At 44.7% G+C, this 19,284-nt stretch overlaps 1 protein-coding gene across 2 annotated transcripts in view; it reads left to right on the top strand.

Annotated features, from left to right (window-relative positions):
* Positions 1–19,284, top strand: part of RPP30 (ribonuclease P/MRP subunit p30) — a 209,458-nt gene that overhangs the window by 134,018 nt on the left and 56,156 nt on the right. For both annotated transcript variants that reach the window (XM_069611311.1, XM_069611312.1), the window contains exons 6-8: positions 6,963–7,052; positions 17,053–17,169; positions 19,011–19,040. In XM_069611311.1, coding sequence (XP_069467412.1) covers positions 6,963–7,052; positions 17,053–17,169; positions 19,011–19,040 — 237 coding nt within the window. The remainder of the gene's footprint in view (positions 1–6,962; positions 7,053–17,052; positions 17,170–19,010; positions 19,041–19,284) is intronic.

Genomic DNA, 19,284 nt, shown 5'->3' with positions numbered 1-19,284 from the left:
GTGGCTTGTTATCGCTCTTTTCCCACTCTCCCAAATCTGCAAGTTGCCTAATGGCATCTGCTACCTCATCAGTAGCCTTGCCCGTCATGCCTACGAGCAAAGTCATAATGATACTTTTGTATGCGGGTGGCGCAGTTCTAATCACCATGTTTCGAGTTGAAACTGAGAGCGGCACGGCTCCCATATGATCAGGAGCATATATGTGAATCGCCTCTTTCATAGCATGCTCTCTGACCTTTTGAATTGCTTCTCTCAATGTATACCACTTCGTTTCTTCACTAGGCCAGTCTGTGGTAATGGGGTATTTATGGTTACATGCTTGGGCTATCAGGTGCAACAAAGACACCTGCTTATCTTGACCATTTGCATCAGGGGGAGGTCCTGCTCTTAAGACCTCCTGTACATTGGTGTCAATTGACAGGGGTAAAAAACGCGGTGAATCAGTAGAATCTACCAAAAACCCTGCAGCACCCCCATCTAGCAATCTCACTATCCATGTCAATAAAGCTTCCCCTGATTTTTGCCTCAAACGGGTAATAATTTCCCCAACCTCCTGTTGTGTGTAATCCTCCAGCGTGGTTAAATCCACCATACCACCACCAGGATTCTGCGGGTGTGGTCCGGCTCGCCGCCTTCTAACAGGCTTCGCCGCCACTGTTTTCTGTTTTACCTCTGGTTTGGGATCAGACTCTTCTGCAGAACTACTTTCTAGACTGGTGGAATCAAAAATATCCCCATCCCATTTGTCTGGATCCCAGTCGGCGCCAGCGGCAGCGATTACAGTTGCCACCTTTTTTTTGTTGACCCCTCCCCGTCTTTTCCTATATTTGTAACAAGCTACTCTGACTGCTGCCCTCTCGGCCACCGCCTGATATGTGTCGGCCTCATCTTTAAACAGTTTCATTTGAATCTGCTGCATTAACGCCATTTGCCTTTCTGCAGCTAGCTCTCTCTCTAATCTCAAAACCTCGCTTTTCATATCCATTTGCCTCTGATGTATTTTCCTATAAGCATGCAAAAGAACCCAACCTCGCCTACCTAATGCCACACATTCTTTACCACGTTCTACTGAAACTTGTTGCAAGCATGCAATTACATCAGCCGGATCGGCATCCCCCAATCCTTGATCCCAAGGCTCACTTAGCCCGGCACCACAAGCCCATGCCTGAGCCAACTTATCATATGGACTCTTAGTCCAGCCTGGAATGACAACATCAGAGCATTCACCGCCAGCGGTAACACTCTTTTTCCTGAACAAGCTATTCATTACTGTAAAATGTGCAAAAACCTCTTTATATCTATTTTTTTTTCTCTCTGCAATCACTCCCACAAGCACGCACACACCATCAAGAAAAAAAAAACAGCTTAACACAGTTCAACACTCACTGCCAACTTACTTTGGCTTGCAAGATAACCGAAGCCTATCTACGTTCAAACAGATGCTGGAATATTTGGAACACTTCATCACAAATACCCTGCTTACAGCGCCATAATGTATTGCTCTCCTCTGAAAAGTGCACGGAACTACCATAAATCACCAATGCAATTATAGAGCAAATACTTCAACCCAAAAACAGACAGACACAATAACTCACAGCCACGCACCCTTTAGAAGATAATCCGCTCTTTACGGCTATTTATTCAAAGATTACAGGTACATAGAAATAACTCATAAAACTAACATGGACATAAATCGCAGAAGAAGTAAAGAAGTCAAAGGAAATACATCACTATGAGTGTAATCCTTGTCCTCATCTCGTCCAGAAGCGACTGGAAGACTCCGGGGGGGCAGCCAGGAAGAGAGTGCTACAGCTCACAGGAAGGCCAGACGGAGCGTCCTTCTCTGGCTGAAGTCTCACCTGACCCCTCCAGGTTTCCGCCTATATAGGCACTCCAAAAAAAAGGAGTTAATTCTCGAACCTTCTGGAATTGCACCTGCGCAGTTGAGGAACAGTTGTCGGTTGCCAGCTGGGTCAATCGAGAGCTCCCCCCAAGGAACGCAGGGCCTCCCTGCTCTAAAAACATGCTCCACGGAGAACAGTAGCAAGTCATAACAACATTAGCTTTTCCCAGCAGAAATGGCCTTGACTGCATACCAAGTTTGAAAAAGCATGTTTGTCTCAGCACTGTGAATCTAACACTTCAGCAAAATGTGTGCAGCCTTTCACTGCGGAATGAAGTAAATATCCAACCTGGCTCCGGGCACTCCCAGAATGCATTGTGCACCCGCGCCATTTTATACCAAGCATAAATTAAACAGAACAGGCGCAAGTGCAGAAAAGGGTTGCTGTTTACGACAGCAATGGAAAGCCACAGGCCCCTGTGGGAGGGCAACCGGTTAGGGTATTGACTACTCACCGGTCCCCAATGCAGGCAGACCCAGGCTTCTCCGGTTCCGTTTCGGTACTCGCAGGTTCAGATGTGATCAGCAGGATGTCTCGACGCCGTGTAGATTCCGCGACAGCAGGAGTCAGGGTCAAGGGTGTCCCAAATGCAGCGAACACGCACAGGTTTGTTACCACAGCAGGGCAACTCGGCAACCGCAGGTATTCCGGTCCCAAAGCACACGTCTCACTTCAGACCTGGGAATGCCAAGTGTACGAATCGTGTGAGAGTGCCGAGGACACAGGATTAGCAGTAAGCCAGACAGCGGTGACAGAGCAAGGTTCCTGTGTAGGCTGGTCAGTCCACTGGATGGCCCAGGGACGCTTCCGAAGGCTTACGTACAGGATTTGGTGAAGATGCCGAGAATAGTGCCCACTATTCTAAAGGGTCGAAGCGCCAGTACAGGCCGTCTCGTTCGATCAGAGGCAGAGGGGTCGCACAGGACGACAGCAGTGCAGGGTGCCAAACCTTCAGCGGGTCACCAGCGATTCCTCGACTCAGCTTCTTAGTTGCAGGATACTTGGCTCCTTATCCTTTGTTCGTGAGAACTCAGGAGATCGACCTGGTAGTGGTGTTTCCAGCCTCCTCTTATCCAGAGTTCCCTTCACGCCAAAACAGAGAGGACCCAATGGGAGATCTGCTCACAAAACACTCACATCATACGTGGACCTATCACGGACCACGGTGGTCCCAGGCATTCAAGACATTCTAGACTCTCTGGCACCCAGGATGTGTATTGGGGACAGACATCCCAGCCCACATCCTGGAGGCACACACAAGGCATGCAGAAGCCCGCGAAAGCATTGTGTTTCGCGGGAAAGTGCATGACCAAATAAGGACTGCCCCGGGTCGGCTCGACCTGGGGGAAGGTGAAGGGGCAAGACGGTCAGCAGACAGGACAAAGAACCTCGTGGCATGGCCATTTTGGAGGCCAGGTCACCCATTTGGGCCAAACGCGGGAAGCGCGGTTAACATGGCAAAAAGGGGTTCAAAACACAAAGAAACGATAGCTGCCACCAGTCCCATCCGTGACACACTTACACATTTCATGATAAGTCCAACGAGAGTTTCTAGGGCCTTGGGATGACTAGAGACCCAAGAGCGCAGTAATGTAAGTTATGGTGCACTGTTGTTTCATGTTGCTCAAAAGCTGCAACATGAGGAAAGGACTAAGGGAAACAAAGTCTCCCGGTACTGACTGTCTTAAGGGCATGTCAGTTTCCCCGTAAGAATGGGGCGAAAGCCCAGAAGAGTGCGGCGGAAGGCTGCGCTTCTCTGGCAAAGTCTAGATCAGGGTGTAAAACAACAGCAAAAAGTTTGGGGGTTGCCACATGGAAGGAAAATTACCTACAATTATGAAATCTTTCCTAACACTGATGAAAGAGTTGTATGCTTAAAACAGTAAGTAAATAATGCATACTAGGTTTGGTGCGGATTCATTTTCACTGCACCCGCCCCAACATTAAAATGTTTGTAACATCGAAGCCACAGGATTTAGATGTGAAGATAACATTGCTGCAGCATCAATCACTCCATTTGAGTCTTCCTGCCGTCCAGGCCTGTGCAGCATTTTAGCTAGATTTCAGGGTAAGGATCGCTGTGCACATCCCCAGTTTGCAAATAAAAAAGAGAATTATAGATGTACATGACGATTATTATAAGCATTTGTACACCATGATGTTGACCTCCAAAATTGATTTCTTGGTAGCATGTACAAGAAGTCTGGAAAAGTGGAGTGATTGAAGTAGTTAAACTTGTTGAAGGAGCCATTTTTTCTGCTGTTTCCGGTGAGGCCTTCCGGGCAGCAGAGTTCCGACTCTGTGAAGGAGGTGGTTTGAATGTCTAGATGCAAAACCGACGGATGTATTCCTGCACAATCCGTGGAAGAAGGGGTTATAAATTGATTTACTGTAGAAGAGTGAATCTTTCTCCTGGGAGTATAGTTTTAACAATTATGTGACCGTTGCTTGTTGAAGGTTCAATGGATGGTGGTTTAGGCACTTGAATTGAATGTGTTTGGCTGTTGGCAGTTCGTAAAGGAGGAGAATGCAAGAGAGATGTGGTTGCATCTCTGTAGGTGTTCTAGATCACCTGCGGCGGTTTGTACTATTTGGGGCTTGCGTCTAACCAAAGCATTTACGTTGCTCATTGTTTTATGGTGTTTGTATTTCAGACATATCTGTCTTTTTCCCTATTTATTTATTTTTTATTTCAAATCTTTTTTCTCTAGACTTTTTTTTTCATTCTTACCTTCTGTCTAGTCAGGGTCTGATTAGGCAATTTCCAGTTTGCCCGTAACATAGATGCTAGTCTACAATTACCTGTACTAGAGCATAATGAGAGTCTCCACAGAGCCAACATCAGGTATGACCAGTGCCGAACTGCCAGTGATGGGTATGGTCAGACTCCACATAACTAAGACACAGAGTTTGTGCCTCATTACAGGTTTGGTGGTAAATCTGCCCATTTAGTGCCAAACCAGTTTCTCGTTACTGCCACTAAGTCCCGTAGACTTACCACATGATTTCAAGTGGTGGTATGGCAGTGCAAATCCCAATTTTTTGGGTCCAGAGAATTCCATAGGGGTTTCTGGCAGGTCTACCATGAACAGTAATTCCAAACAGTTAATACATCTATGTCTTCATCCTTCTCATATACATCAAACTGGAGGAGAGACATATTTTTCAAGATACTCTTCTGTCCAGAGACTTGCTCCATTGCAAATACCTCCGAAAGGCTTATCTGACAGTTCCAATCTATTCGGATCACCAGAAGTGTCTTTAGTTTGGTTGGGAAGAACCACATTTGGCTGTTTTCCTGTTTATCACCAAGATCCTAAAACCCATGGTAGCAGCTCTTTGGGCCAAAGGCATCAGAATGTTCCGCTACTTAGACAACATGCTGTTCATGTGCTAATTTAGCAGTCTCCTAATTCACCAACTAGGTGAAACGATTGCCCTCTTTCAAGATCTAGGGTTCCTCATCATTGAAAAAAAGTCCATGCATTGCATAGATTTTCTTGGTTTCTTGCTGCATTCCATTGCTTTTCCCTGCAGTTTCCTCAATGAAAATTAAAGTCCATTCTAAAGTTAATCTCCAGAGTTCTACGTTTAGATTAAATCTGCTTGTGGGTTTTTGTATGGATCATGGGGCTTTCTCTGACCAATCTTTCTGGTCCATCCTAATTGCCATGCCTTAAGACCCATCCTCTTTGGGCTGGTCTGTCTTGATCTTGTAATGGCCATGCAATTTCTGGCTCCCTTACTGGTGTGATGATAGTCTGATGCAGTTCCTCAGGATGTGATCTCTTGCAGTGAGCTCTCCACAGAAGGGATGTGGTCTTTGCACAGGTATTTCCCATTGATATTTTACTCACCGACAAGGGTCCGGTATTCTGCTTTGTATGGACAAGGTATTTATGGTACAACACATCAGCACATTGGGGGGTACCAGCTTCAGAGTTCTGGCAACTGTTGGCAACTATTTGTTGCATTATTGCATGCAACATAAGATTTAGGTCAGTGCAGAATATCTTCCGGTGATGTATAATGCAAGGCAAGATTGGCAGTCTGGCTATCTTCAGGATTTCAGTGCCAATAAACTTCATCCATCATCTTTCAATCTCTCCAGGAGAGATAAGTCCACCTTCTGTAGGTCACCCCAATTGCCAGCTCCCCTATTCTGCAGTTGGCACCCAGACCTGGAAATTCCAGTGACGGATGCCTTTCACCATGATTGATCCTCAGATTTCCTTTTACATATTCACAATTTTTGCAGTCTTTTCCAGAACCCTTCATTAGATTATCTTATTATCGTTGCCCTTCTGTGGCCCTTGAAACCCCGGTCTTCAATTTTCTATGGCTTCTCCTGTATAGATTCATGTTTCCTCATCTTCTGACAAATCCACTAGACAGGGTTGAGGCGACCCTAATCCCTGGCATCTTGGCTGATTTCAAGCAATTTATAAACCTGACAGGCTTTTGCCATGAACTTGTAATCCTCAGAAATTCCTTGGCCTCAAAGATGTAGAGACATTTCATAGTCTAGATGCATAGTTGAGGTGTTCAAAATGCTTCTGATCCTGTTAATTGCTCCAGTGTTATGGTGGCTAAGTGCTTGCCCTGTTTAGTTTGAGTGTAAACTTAACTGGATGGTAAATGTTTTTTGTTACGCCATCTCAGCGGGTTTTGCCATGGTAGATAGTGTCACTCTGAACAGTTCTCCTCTAGTGAAGCCCCTCGTAAGGTGTTTGAAAGGGAAATCTCCTCTAATATCTAAATACGCCATGATACAGGATATTGGTAAAGTTCTAGAGTTGTTCTCACAGTGGCCTACAAATGATGATGCCCTTTGCCTGATGTGCTTTTCACTAAATTGAGCGTGATGTTTAATGTCATTTTGCAGTCTCACACATCAGGGTTTAGGAATCTGTGCGTAATATGCTTTAAAACAAGCTTAACATGAGACTCCAGCCTTGTCATAAATAGTTGATTTTCCGAAGAGTTTGTGACCTAAAATCGCAAATGTGTCTTTAATAAAATTGTGTTTTTTTTTTTTGTTTTGTTGTTGCTGTTTAGACTGCATGCACAAGTCTAGATGTGGACCTGATCTGCATTAATGCAATGGAGAAACAGCCATTTCACTTTCGAAAGCCTCCTATTAACGCAGTAAGTTCACAACATGGCCATATTTATAGAATTATGTTAAGTACATTTAGAGCGTGCTCACTGGAAGGATGCATGCTATTATGTAAAAGATTGTTGGCTAATGGGTAACTATTGTTTTGATTTGATCACTTAATTGGTTTGTGGAATTTATTCGTACAGAGCTCTGTTTTGTATTTTTACGAAAGAGAAACAAAGAATTAATTGGCATTGCTTTGTGTTTAAAGTACAGCTTTAAACATAAAGCAATTGTTCAATATTTCTTTGTTTCTCTTTTATTTGTATGATTTGCTAGCTACGGCTTTTTCATGTGCTGCATCAATTGTTTTCTATGGTAAATGTAGCAACTTGGCAAAGTGCCTTTTTTATTTGCATGATAAAGTGAAAATATCTGAATAATCTATACTTTATGTACAAATATAATCACCAACAACTTTGTATTGTGAAATGCAAATTAACAATAACAAATTACATGATTATAAAAAGTTGGAATGTTAACCATCGTATAATACAAATAGAACCCTGTAAAATGACACTAGTGCAAAATTAATGTATTCAACTAATGGATACTAGATATCGCAGAAGGGGTTATCTCTACCTGAGAGGTGTAAATGCTCATCTTGGAAAAGCAGCGACACAATGGTATGTTTAATCAACCACTGAATAGTGAATTAGTTTCCTATGTTTGTGCAATATGCAGCCTGCCATAGCTATGTGCGCAAACTGCTTAGCAGGGTAACAACGCATATCATCCCCAAAGTATCTCAAAATAGATGAGCTCATACAACATCTGCAATATATGTCCAATAATATAGCTCAGGCATATTAACATCCCAGCCTACTATAACTGCAGGGAGGGGCATTATACAAAACAAGCAATGGCAATGCCAATAGTTTTGGCATTTATAGTTGTTTATTGCATTTGCTTGGAGGGAAGGAATGAGGAATGAGGAATGACAGCACAGGGAGGAAGAAATTACAGCATGGGAGGGAATGAGGGGCATTGCCGGGGGTGAGTGAAGCACATTGGCAGGAGGAATAAGAATTAAATGGCAACACGAGGGAGAATAAAAAAAATCAAATCGATGAAAGCTAGGCCAGCAACGGGAGAATTGTACAAAAAGTAAAGTTAGTAGTGACAGTCCAAATGGGTCCCGGGGAAAGAGTGAAAAGGCAAAGGGGTGGGGAAGAGCAGCAGCGCAAAGGGGAAGGAGTGACAGCTCATGGGGAAAGGAGGGAGAGCACAAGGGTGAAGGAGTGACAGCACAGAGGGTAGAAGGAGCAAAAGTGCAAGGGGTGAGGAGGGACAGCGCATAGAGGTCATGCGTTTACTCACTTTGCACTGCGAAATGTATGCTGCCTTTTGTCCTGCACACTTGCCCTCTGCTGTGCAAATGAAATGACCAAATTTTGGTTACGGGGAGCCGCCTACAGGTAGGTCTACACGTAACCGCTCCCTGCCACCAATTTATGGGGAACTTGAAAATGAAGGAAGGAGTGACGGCACATATGGAGGAGAGGAGAGTGACAGCACAAATGAGGGAAAGAGTGGCAGGGCAAGGGGGTAATGCGAGGGCGCAAGAGGGAAGGAGTGACTGCGCAAGGGGGGAGCAATACGAAAGTGCAAACGGGGAAGGAGCGACCGCGCAAGCGAGGAAGGAGTGACAGCGCATGTAAAAGGAGTGACAGCACATTGGAGAAGGAGCAACAGAGCATGGAGAAGGAGTGACAGCACAAAATGGACAGAGCGTCAGCGGAATGGGTAAGTAGCGACAGTAAAAGGGGGACGAGGGACAGCGCAAGCGAGGGAGGAGAGACAAGGCAAGTGAGGGTGAAGGAACATCACAAGGGGAGGAAGGGCAGCACAAACGGGGAGGGACATCCTAAGGGGGGAAAGGAAGAACAGCGCAAGTGAGGACTACATCTGTTGGTTGTATATATAATTGCAACTTTTGGTCGTAATTGTTCTTTATTGTAGTTTTGTTCTCAGTGTGACTCCTGTTTGACCTGGCATATAGGGTAAGCAGATGCAAAAAAGCCTTGCGTAAAGGCTTTTAATCATTTTGCTTACACTATGCTCCGTTTTCAATCATTTGTATCGCAGAGGTGGGGTAGAACATACCTTTTTGCCATACGCCACCTTTCTTCCACTTCACCATATAAATGCTCCAGCATTTGCACCGGCATACATTTTAATGCCGGTGCAGATACTGGAGATTCCTATGGGGTCTTTCGGCTTTATGTACCAGCAAAAAGCGGGCATACCCCATAGGGATCCATTGTAAATGCTGCCTGCCATGATTGCGTTGCAGGCGGCGTTAACTCACTTTGCACAGCAGAGTGCAAAACTGCAGGGCAAAAGGCGGCCTGCACACATGTACACCGCTTTGTGCCCTGCATATTTTCTCTCTGCCATGCAAATGACCAGAATCTGCCAGCAGGGAGCCGCCAATTTACAGGGAACCCGAAAATTAGCTTGAATGTGATTTCTTACAAGGACACCAGTATGTTGTCAATGGTACTGCACCTCCTCAATGAACCACAACCTGCAGATGTCCTCACAACCTATTTTTTTGGTTGGAGAGGTGCAGTACCACTGAGAACATACAGATGTGCTCCTGAGATTACTTGTGCAGACCTCTGTATGTTGTCATTGATGCTGCTCCTCTCGAATAAATAAGGGATTGTATGGTAAAAGTATCCAGAAAGAAAGATCACTCCACTTCCCTAGCTTTGAAAGTTACACATCATGTGACATGTTACAGTACTCCCGATTGGGAAAAAATTAGTTGAACACGTGCCCATTGGATAACAGCAGCATAATAGAACAAGAAATAACATTTAGTGCGTCGGTCGATTATGCCAAAGCATTTCCAATTGTCATGCCAAATTTTGAGATGCATGTTGGGGATGCAGTTACAGCGTCCAGCCAGGCAAAAAGGTTGAGGTTGAGAAAAACATATTAGTAAGTGCCACAGTGTGAGCAAGTTGAATTTAGCATGGCGCTATGTAAGGGTATAGTGGACGGTGCAAGAGTCGGCCCTCTTAGGGATGCGGGTTGGAAGCGGACCCTGACACTGAGTCCGCCAGGTTCGGCAAAATCAGGGCGGGACTCTCTCTTGCTGCGGCTGCTGCAAACGGCTGCGCCAGGTCCGGCAACAGCGTGGCAAGACTCGCTTTTGCTGCGGCCACGACGAACGGCTAGGGGAAGACCGCCCTCCTACTCCGATGATGTCCGGCGGCATGCAGGGAGAAACAATCCCCCATACGCTGCTCGCCAGACCAACATCGGAGGGAGAGCGGTCCCTCAAGTCCTCTACCCACGGCAGTCCCCATGTCACAATTACTCACCGGCTACGCCGGCAGACATGGCCACCATGGCCGCCGCGGCTCCAGGGGTGAAACACCATGGCACAGGGCGGAACTGGAGACACTTCAGAGGAGGGAGGGGAGAGGCTCTCTGCGGCACACATCGCTCCATGAGCAGTAACGGTAGCAGGAAGGGGCTTTAAGGACCCCATTGCCAGGATGGACACGGAATTGGAGGGGGAGGTTCCGGCCCTCTAACTGGTACAGCTCGAGAGGGGGTGGGGACGGCAACTCATCTTATAATGATTGGATCCTCTAGATAGCAGCCTATCAGGGTGAGGAAGCCAGGAACTGCTTCTGATTGGTGGGGACCTAAGCCTATCACAAGGTATATAAGGAGTAACATGAATTGTCCTTGGTTGATAGTTTTCAGGCACAAGGAGAGGAGAGAGGAGGTGAATGGTGGGCCTATCCGGGCTCATGTGAATAGGAGACTCGAGAGGGACAGTTTAACGCCGAGGCTTTGAGAGTAGTGAAGAAACTATCTCCAAGCACTTTATTGTTTGTTAAGAAAAAGGACTCACCGAACATTAAGGAAATAAAGTATTGTTAGAGCATCACTACCGTCTCCTGTCGTGTGTCCTACACGCATGTATCACTTGTATTCGTTTTGACACCTAATAGATGCATTATATAGCAACACAGAATGAGCAACACATGTATTAAGGTACCGGTTGCAGAGGGGCAGTGCATTATAGGCCCTGCGTTTAGAAATAGTACACAAAAATATGTTTTTAGTGAGGTGCAAGAAGGGCGCTGAAGGAGGTGGAAGATGGTGTTAGAAAGGTATTGTGATAAAAACAAGGTCAGCGGGTCAACGTGGCAAGTGTGTCATCATATTGTCTTATCAAAGCAGAGTTGGCCTCACCAGTCTTACTGTGAACGTGTCTGGGTCAGAGGGGTGCACATCATGTGACGCTTAAGATTCATTAGTGTATCAATATACCTGTTAGCCAGTCATGTACTAGGATTCAGTAGTGACTATGTAGTGGGCCATGCGCATAGGGGACTGTGCTTAGATAAGGAGTGGCCAATCGTCAAGGGACTTTATGGAGGTATTAGCATGTTATATAGGTGTTAGCCAATGAGGGTGGTGGGATGTAGTTGTAACCTATGTATGATAATGTGCAGTTTTCTTCTATATAACCTGTAACTTCTTGGGGGCGTGATGAGCTCCATGTCAGTTAGATTCTACAAGACCGCCTGAGACTTTTGCATAAAATAAACCTTTTTTTCCCTTGATAAGCGCTGCATTGGTTGTGTTGTCTGCCTTGTATTCGTTTTATTGTACGGGTTTTGGGTCACGTCTCTCTACACAAGCACAAAGTCAGCTTTCTGGTACCGCTTTACTGTCTGTCTCTCTTGTCTCTGTAGCAATGGTGTTGGCAATGTTGTGGTGGCTGTGCCACCAAAAAACACAACAAGCAATGGCAATAGTTTTGGCAGTTATAGTTGTTTATTGCATGTAGCATGTAGGGAAGGAATGACAGCACAAGGAGGAAGAAATGACAGCATGGGAGGGAATGAAGGGCAGTGCCAAGGGGTGAAGGAAGCACTTTGGGTGGAGGAATAAGAAATAAATGGCAACCTGAGGAAGAATAAAAAAATCCATTGATGAAAAATTAGACCAGCAACAGTACAAAGGAGTATTGTACAACATTTGACAGAAGGAGTGAATGTGCAAATGGGTGGAAGGAGCGACCGCGCAAGTGCGGAAGGAACGACCGTGCAATGGGGAAAGGAGCAACAGCGCAAGGGGGATGGAGCGAAGGCTCAAGGGGGAAGGTGCAATGGGGTAAGGAGCAGAACCACAAGGAAGGAAGGAACAACGGCACATTGGGAATGAGCGACAGTGCGAAGGAGAAAGAGCAACAACAAAAGGGATGGATCAACAGCACATGAGTAGAGGAGGGACAGCGTAAGGAGGAGAGAAAAGGACAGCACAAGTGAGTATGGAGGGACAGCACAAGGGGGGAAGGAGTAACAGCGCAAGTGTGGATTGTATCTGTTTGTTGTATGTATAATTGCTGCCTTTGGTCGTAGTTTTCCTATATTGCAGTTTTGAGCTCAATGGGGCTAATTTTCGATCTGGCGTAGCGTAAGCAAAATACGTAAAAGCCTTGCATAAAGGCTTCTAGCATTTTGCTTATGCATTTTAAATCATTTTTATGATGGAGAGGGGTGGTACAACAGAACTTTTTGCCTTATGCAGAACATTCCTTCCTCTCTGCCATAAATATATTCAAGCATTTATGCCGGCATGCATTTTCATGCCAGCGCAAATGCTTGAGATCCCTTTGGGGTCCGTTGGCTTTATGTGCCACCATAAAGCAAGCACATGCCGTAGGGATCCATTGTAAATGCTGGCAGGCATCATTTACTCACTTTGCACAGCAGAGTGCAAAAGTGCAGAGCAAAAGGTGGTGTGCACACGTGTACGCCACCTTTATCCCTGCATCATTAATCGCTGCCGTGCAAATGACCAGAATTTGGTGGCTGGAGCCATCCTCATGTCAGGTCATAGCCCCTCGGATCTGATGTGGACCATCGTCGAAAAGATCACTATTCCACGAACAGGCGGGAACCAACATGCAACCCTTTTCAGAAGGGAACAGCTGTGGATATTCCGCTTAGGCAGTGATAAGAAAGGCTTAAATTAAATCACCAGTTGGCAAACTCTGGCGACTCTAAGAAAAAGTGAGGTGACCCTTGACATACATCACACTCCAATTCAAAGCATGTGTTCTGCAGCTCCTGTGTACTTTATGCACCCGGTGGAGCCCTTTTTATTGCCATCCACCCTGGTTCATACATAACCGGGTGAGCCCTTGAGGATCATACACTAAGAAGTGCAACAATTCTGTTGGGACTTAATACCCACCCGCTGCAGCCTGGATCACAAGCTTCCTCGCCAAACACAGGACAGGACCCAAACTGCATAGAGTGCTCAGTGCCGGCACACTCTGCTCCCAGCGGTTCATCTGGTCTGCCACAGCCCTTGCTACTACCACGCCTCCTCATGAAAAGGGTCCCCTGCTGGTCTCTCTCACACAGGCCTGACTGTTGCTCTCTCTGCTGTTCTCTGGTCCTCCTTTTATACACCTGCAACCGCTTTACAGGTTGCAGGTGTGGATTCTCAATTGGGCTTGCCTAACTATAATTAAAGGGACATGCCTGACTTTCAAAGCACTCTGCAGGCATCTTCTTCACCCCAGTACCAAAAGTGGTGAAATTAAGTTTTAGTGTTCATTACTCTTAGTCGCCTCTTCCTTGTCTAGTACTGTCCGAGGTCGAATGTTGGAAAATGAGGGGAGCTTTTTTTCAATAACCTATAATGGTCAGGGAGGCTTAGGTTGGTTATAATGATCAAACATAACCAGTTTTGTAAACACATAAGTGTATATTATTTTGTTTTAGATTGCAAATTAGATACAAAGACAAAAGCAATCACAATGTTATCACAGAGAAAAAAAATTGAAGAAATGTTGCCAGTAGTCTGCTTTCAATTGGCGGCGCGTTTCGAGGATGAACTCCTCTTCTTCTTAGGCCTAAACAGACTATAAACAAATAAATATATTACAAAAAACAGAATTTATCCAAGTGTGTTATACAGTTATACCTTAAAAGTTAAAGAATCTCTAAACAACAAAAAAAGTAACTATTTCTAAGGTTTCAACCTACACAGTGTTAATATATTCTCATCCACATCAGTTTGTGTTTCATAAAGTTTAAATGACCATAATGGTTCTGAAAAACCAGTCAAATCAATAATTCCCAAATGAAGGCCCCCAGAAAGGAGCATGCCGCTTGAGTGGGGAGAGATCCAGTATGACCCTCTGACCGCCTTCCCGAATAGCCAGTGAGAAGAAAAACAGAAACAGATAGTCGAAATTACCTGATGGTCTAGATGTTAAATGATGTGAGCACAATCTCTATTGCCCCAAAGAAAACAAGGGGTAGTGCATATCATAAATGCAGAAGGCTGCTTCAAAGTATGAATGCTGGTGACCAATCGAGTAATGCCCCGGATGGGCACATTTATAGGTGATAACTCAATCTGAAAAATATAGAGATAGATGGGACAGTGGTATCAATAATCGTGTAAAACGTAATAATTACGTAGCAAAAATGCCAAGTGGTGTCAAATGTTAGCTAATTTGATAGTGTCCATAAAGATAGCCAAATCGTCCCAAACAAGGGGGGAAAAATTGTCTCTAAACAGGTACAGAGCGAGTATTATAAAATGGATGTATCAGAAAGATACACATGACTTACGCTGTTCTCGTGTTGTATACGAGTCCAGTTAGATGTGAAGGTACTACCTAGTCACCAGTGGTTGTGGGCGATAGTCTGCGTTGCACATAGTTTGCCAAAAGCGAATCAATTCAGATAACAGGGATCTAAAAATACATATAGTAGACGAAAATGTAGATAATGTGTAATTATAAATAAATGAGGACAGAATAAATGACTGAATGAAAGGAGAATAATTTAACGTACCTAGATGGTAGAAAGAAATGAGATCTAACGTGTCATAGTCTGTTTGTTTAGGCCTAAGAAGAAGAGGAGTTCATCCTCGAAACGCGTCGACAATTGAAAGCAGACTACTGGCAACATTTCTTCAATTTTTTTCTCTGTGATAACATTGTGATTGCTTTTGTCTTTGTATCTAATTTGCAATCTAAAACAAAATAATATACACTTATGTGTTTTACAAAACTGGTTATGTTTGATCATTATTATTTACTCACGGGCATTATTACCTTTATGTCATAGTAGTTGGTTTAGCCAACACATTATAGTGTGCAGTGGACGGGAGGGTTCAAAGCTTGAATCTTCTCTTTCTTTATTTGTTATTTGTGTAGGATCTCAGTTCCTCCCCAGCACCTTAAACTTAATTGAGAACTTCATTTACTACCTTCTATAGCTTAACATATTAGGAGTGCACCATTTTTTGGAATCCTTGTAGGCTTAGGTTGGTTGTCAGTAGGGAATGGGGGATACCATGTATCGCCTGTGGGCACCCACTCCCAATCCCGAACGACCCTCCACACCGGTGAGCCTCCCTCGCTGCTCCACCCCATGGATCAGGATCCAAAAGTGATGGCATTTCCCTGGCCACCTGAGAAGAGTATCCAGGGGGAGTAGGAGTAAAAATACCCTCGGGTTTCACACAGCGGCTCCAAGCTCCTCTGGCTCTCTGCCTCCCTCAAAAAGGCAGGGTTCTGTGGGCCTCCCTGGCTCTCTGCTCACCATGTTGATGGCGTGGACCTTTCTCCAGCCTCCTACTGCGAGGGAGAGACTCTATCTCCTGCCCGTCTGCACAAGCCAGCGTTTCTTGTTCATCGGCTGGTTCTCCCTGGTGCTTGAGTCCGGAGACTTTTATGTTCCTCCGTGGAACGATATCAGAGTTTTCATTGGTCCTGCTCTTCATGAAAGGCCGCCAACAAGTACAGGTCAGAAACCAAGCCATCCACTTTTAAAGGGCCCAATACATAACTGCCCTGTTGAATCCCATAAAACCAACACACACTTCTAAAGTAACGGGAGGTGCAGTAAAAACTTACTTGGGCTTTCCTTGTCCTCTAAGGGGGAGTCACACCAGTGAGATCCTGCTTGCCCTATCCCCAAATGGGTGTTAGGCATAGGGGCCTCCCCTCTCTAGTCCTAACGGGGTGGCTGCCCCTTTGGGAGAAGGGACAAATTCCCTGTCCTCGTCACAGTAGGCACCTATGTAGGTGGTTCAGCTAGTTTGGGGATTGGGCCTGTCTTGTTTGGGCCCACCCACAACACAGGTGCTGCAACTTGATTTATAATGCTCATTGAGCCGCCCACAGCTCGTACGGCAAAGTCCTTAAAGATTGATCTGCCATTTTATAATATAAGTTAAGTGTTATACAAATGTAAACAGCACGTAAGAGTGGCCTTAACTCTGTATCTAAACACCAGCATTTGCTATCTGCGCCCCACCCAGATCTGCTCGCAAACAAAGATGCTCATTTTGAACGATTTCTATACCTGTTGGTTCTTGATCTTAGCTGCTGTTTAAGGTAACTCTAGTTCTCCTCAGCTGGGTAATAAAACTGATGGATGTTCAAAATCAAGAGATTGCCAGCCCTCTGTTGGATGCCTGGCTTACCTTTCACGGTCCTTTCCTGCACAGAGCATAGGGAGAGCTGTGAATGAAGACATGGAAAAGTATTCGAGGTGTGGATAAAAGGGCCAGAGGTAGCAGTAGTAGAGGCACGGCTCCCATGGAGGAAAGGGGTTTGCTTCCTTCATGCGTATTAACCTACATCACACAATGGGCATGATAACAAATGATTTTCAAACGTAAGTAAATAAACGTACCATCATCTGTTTTTGTATGGGAGGAAATCTGCCAACATTCAGGATGAATTCATTCTTTTACTCAAGTTTGTTGCCACTAGCATCCTTTCAGGCACACGCTTCATTCTGTCATGCAGGATGCAAAATGTTATATGGGCAAACGACTCTTAAAATTCCCCAGAAATGTAAATCGATAACATGCAGGTGTGGAATGTTCTTTGTTGCAACACTGTTTTTCTAAATTGCTGTTTTCAGCTTGTCTTGTGGCTCTTTTACCCTTTTTTTAAATTTTGTTTACATTCAGGCAATAGAAAGAGGCCTTTTCTTCGAACTTGTTTATGCACCTGCGATAAAAGACTCAACAGTGAGAAGATACACAATTTCCAATGCGCTCAGTTTAATGCAACTCTGCAAAGAAAAGGTATGTTATCATACGGAATAAAGTCACTCTTTTGGAAATCTTCCTTCTTTGAGCTTTACTGTGAATAATTTGAAGTTTCGTTCATATCAATTTGATGTTCTTTCCATTGAAGTGCTCCAAAAATGCAATGCATGTTTCTTTAGCCAGTCTAATAATGCTAATCCACCTGCTCTGCACCTATACATAGATTGCATAATTGCTAGGTGCAGTGTATGTCTTTAGGAAAGACTGGTGAGGGAGAGGCGCAAAGGTTTGCAAAAAGTAGTCATAGACTTGACTAAAAGCGATCTGAGTGGACAAAGAAATGCATTGAAGCCTGGGTAAGGAAAAGCAATGAAACAACCTAATCCGCTTGAATCGCCAAGCAATGCGGCACACATCCTGATGTTAAAGGCTGCTCGTCATGAAATAAGCACAACTTTTCCAGCACACATACGAAACACTGATAGTCTTCTGGTATGGGATGACCTAATCAACCTAGCACGCCTCCACTGGGCTTGAGACTGGTACATGCAACTAGATACTGCTTTGTAAAGGAGCGTTCATACCATTTGCAATTCGGGTCTTTGGGTTGAAGCTGAATGTGAAGTGACTCTAACGGCTTACATTTGGCTGCTGCTTCCAAGCATTGACGCTGTAACTCTTGTTATTTAGCCATAACTATGTCTGGTCCCCGTTTCTCCAGAGTTGAGATGTGGCTAGCATGGTATGGGGATCTGAGCATTTTTCTATAACAACTCAGAAATTTGGCAAAGTAAGGAGGAGCATTTGGGTGCACACACACAGTTCCACATTTGTTTCATTATCATTTAGGTCTCTTTAGATCGGAATTCATTGGCATCAAACATATGGAGGGTCATCAATTCCAGGACTTAGTTGTGCCTTAGAAGTGAAGCAGGAGTACATCAGGGCTTGTACTATTCTGACTCGTGCACCTTGGCGTCAAGATCTGTTCTGTCCAGACATGCAAGTTTATCCTGCCCCGCTGACTTCCAGAGGTGGCCCACACTATCGGATAACATCATTCTGATAGCTGTACAAAGGTGCCTGTAATTCGTAAGATCTGCTCCAAAGCTGATGTGCGTCACAAGCTCAATTCTGCCCCTTATGCCGAAGGTTTTTTTCTGTCATCCTCCGGTGATTGTAAAGAAGGTGCCCCAGAAGGGAATAGAGCCTAGCACTGCCAAAAGTCAGTTAGAGGATGAACACTTGGTAGTGCGAGACTCCACACAGAGATCCTGAAAGAAGCATGGTCCTTGTCACCGTTCTATCTCGGGTGTTGCCCATTCAGACAGTGCCAACGTGTCATCAGCATGTGGTTCTAATGCAGTTGGCAAACCCTTCAGGACTCTTGTTTGAAGACTGGTAATGTTCAAAAGGGGTAGGTCCACCATGGTCGAGCCATGCTCAGGCTGGCACTCCGACAATTCAAGCAGTCTGAAGAAGAATACAGAAGGGGACAGGTTTCAGCCGACCTGTACTCTCTGTTGTTTCTCAACTGCCAACCAGCATCTACACCTATGATGAATCGAATGGGTAGGCACCATTAAAGAAGCCAAAAGACTATTCAGTCTGCCAGAGCAGGGGAAGCAAAAGGGGAATTATTTGGTGGAAAGGAGTTTGGGGACTTGGCCATAGCTATCTATTCATCTGAGTTTTCTTTCTTCTGTGCTTGTAATTTTGGCATTGATGACCCATTAGTGTGCTAGAGGGGAAATTAGGATTGTAATTGTCACTACAGTAAGTAAAGTTGGCTATATTTGCTTCTGTTCTTATTTGTTACAGCAATGTGTTAAGCTGCTGATTGCTTTTCTAAGGTGTGATTTGTTTTTATCCCGTAGAATATTATTTTATCAAGTGCTGCTGAAACGGTAAGTTTGGGCATTTCCTGTATTTGCTTACTAGGCTTTGAGCCATATATTTTATTATGCATCATTTGATTAATATACTTTTCAGATTTAGCCATAGAAATGGGGCATAGGCCTGCTGTTTTTTCCAAACCAGTTACTGTGCAGTCTTCTGCATGCCAAAAAGGAAACAATACGATCACTGTGTTTTCCAAATAATATGCATGTTTCCTTTCCATTCTTAATGTAATAAATAAGAAGAACGAAC

The sequence above is a fragment of the Ambystoma mexicanum genome, chromosome 8 (assembly GCF_040938575.1).
Source record: "Ambystoma mexicanum isolate Mex_15411 chromosome 8, UKY_AmexF1_1, whole genome shotgun sequence".
Classification (NCBI taxonomy): domain Eukaryota; kingdom Metazoa; phylum Chordata; class Amphibia; order Caudata; family Ambystomatidae; genus Ambystoma; species Ambystoma mexicanum.
Note: the sequence above shows the minus strand (reverse complement) of the source record. Positions and strands in the feature narration are given on the sequence as shown.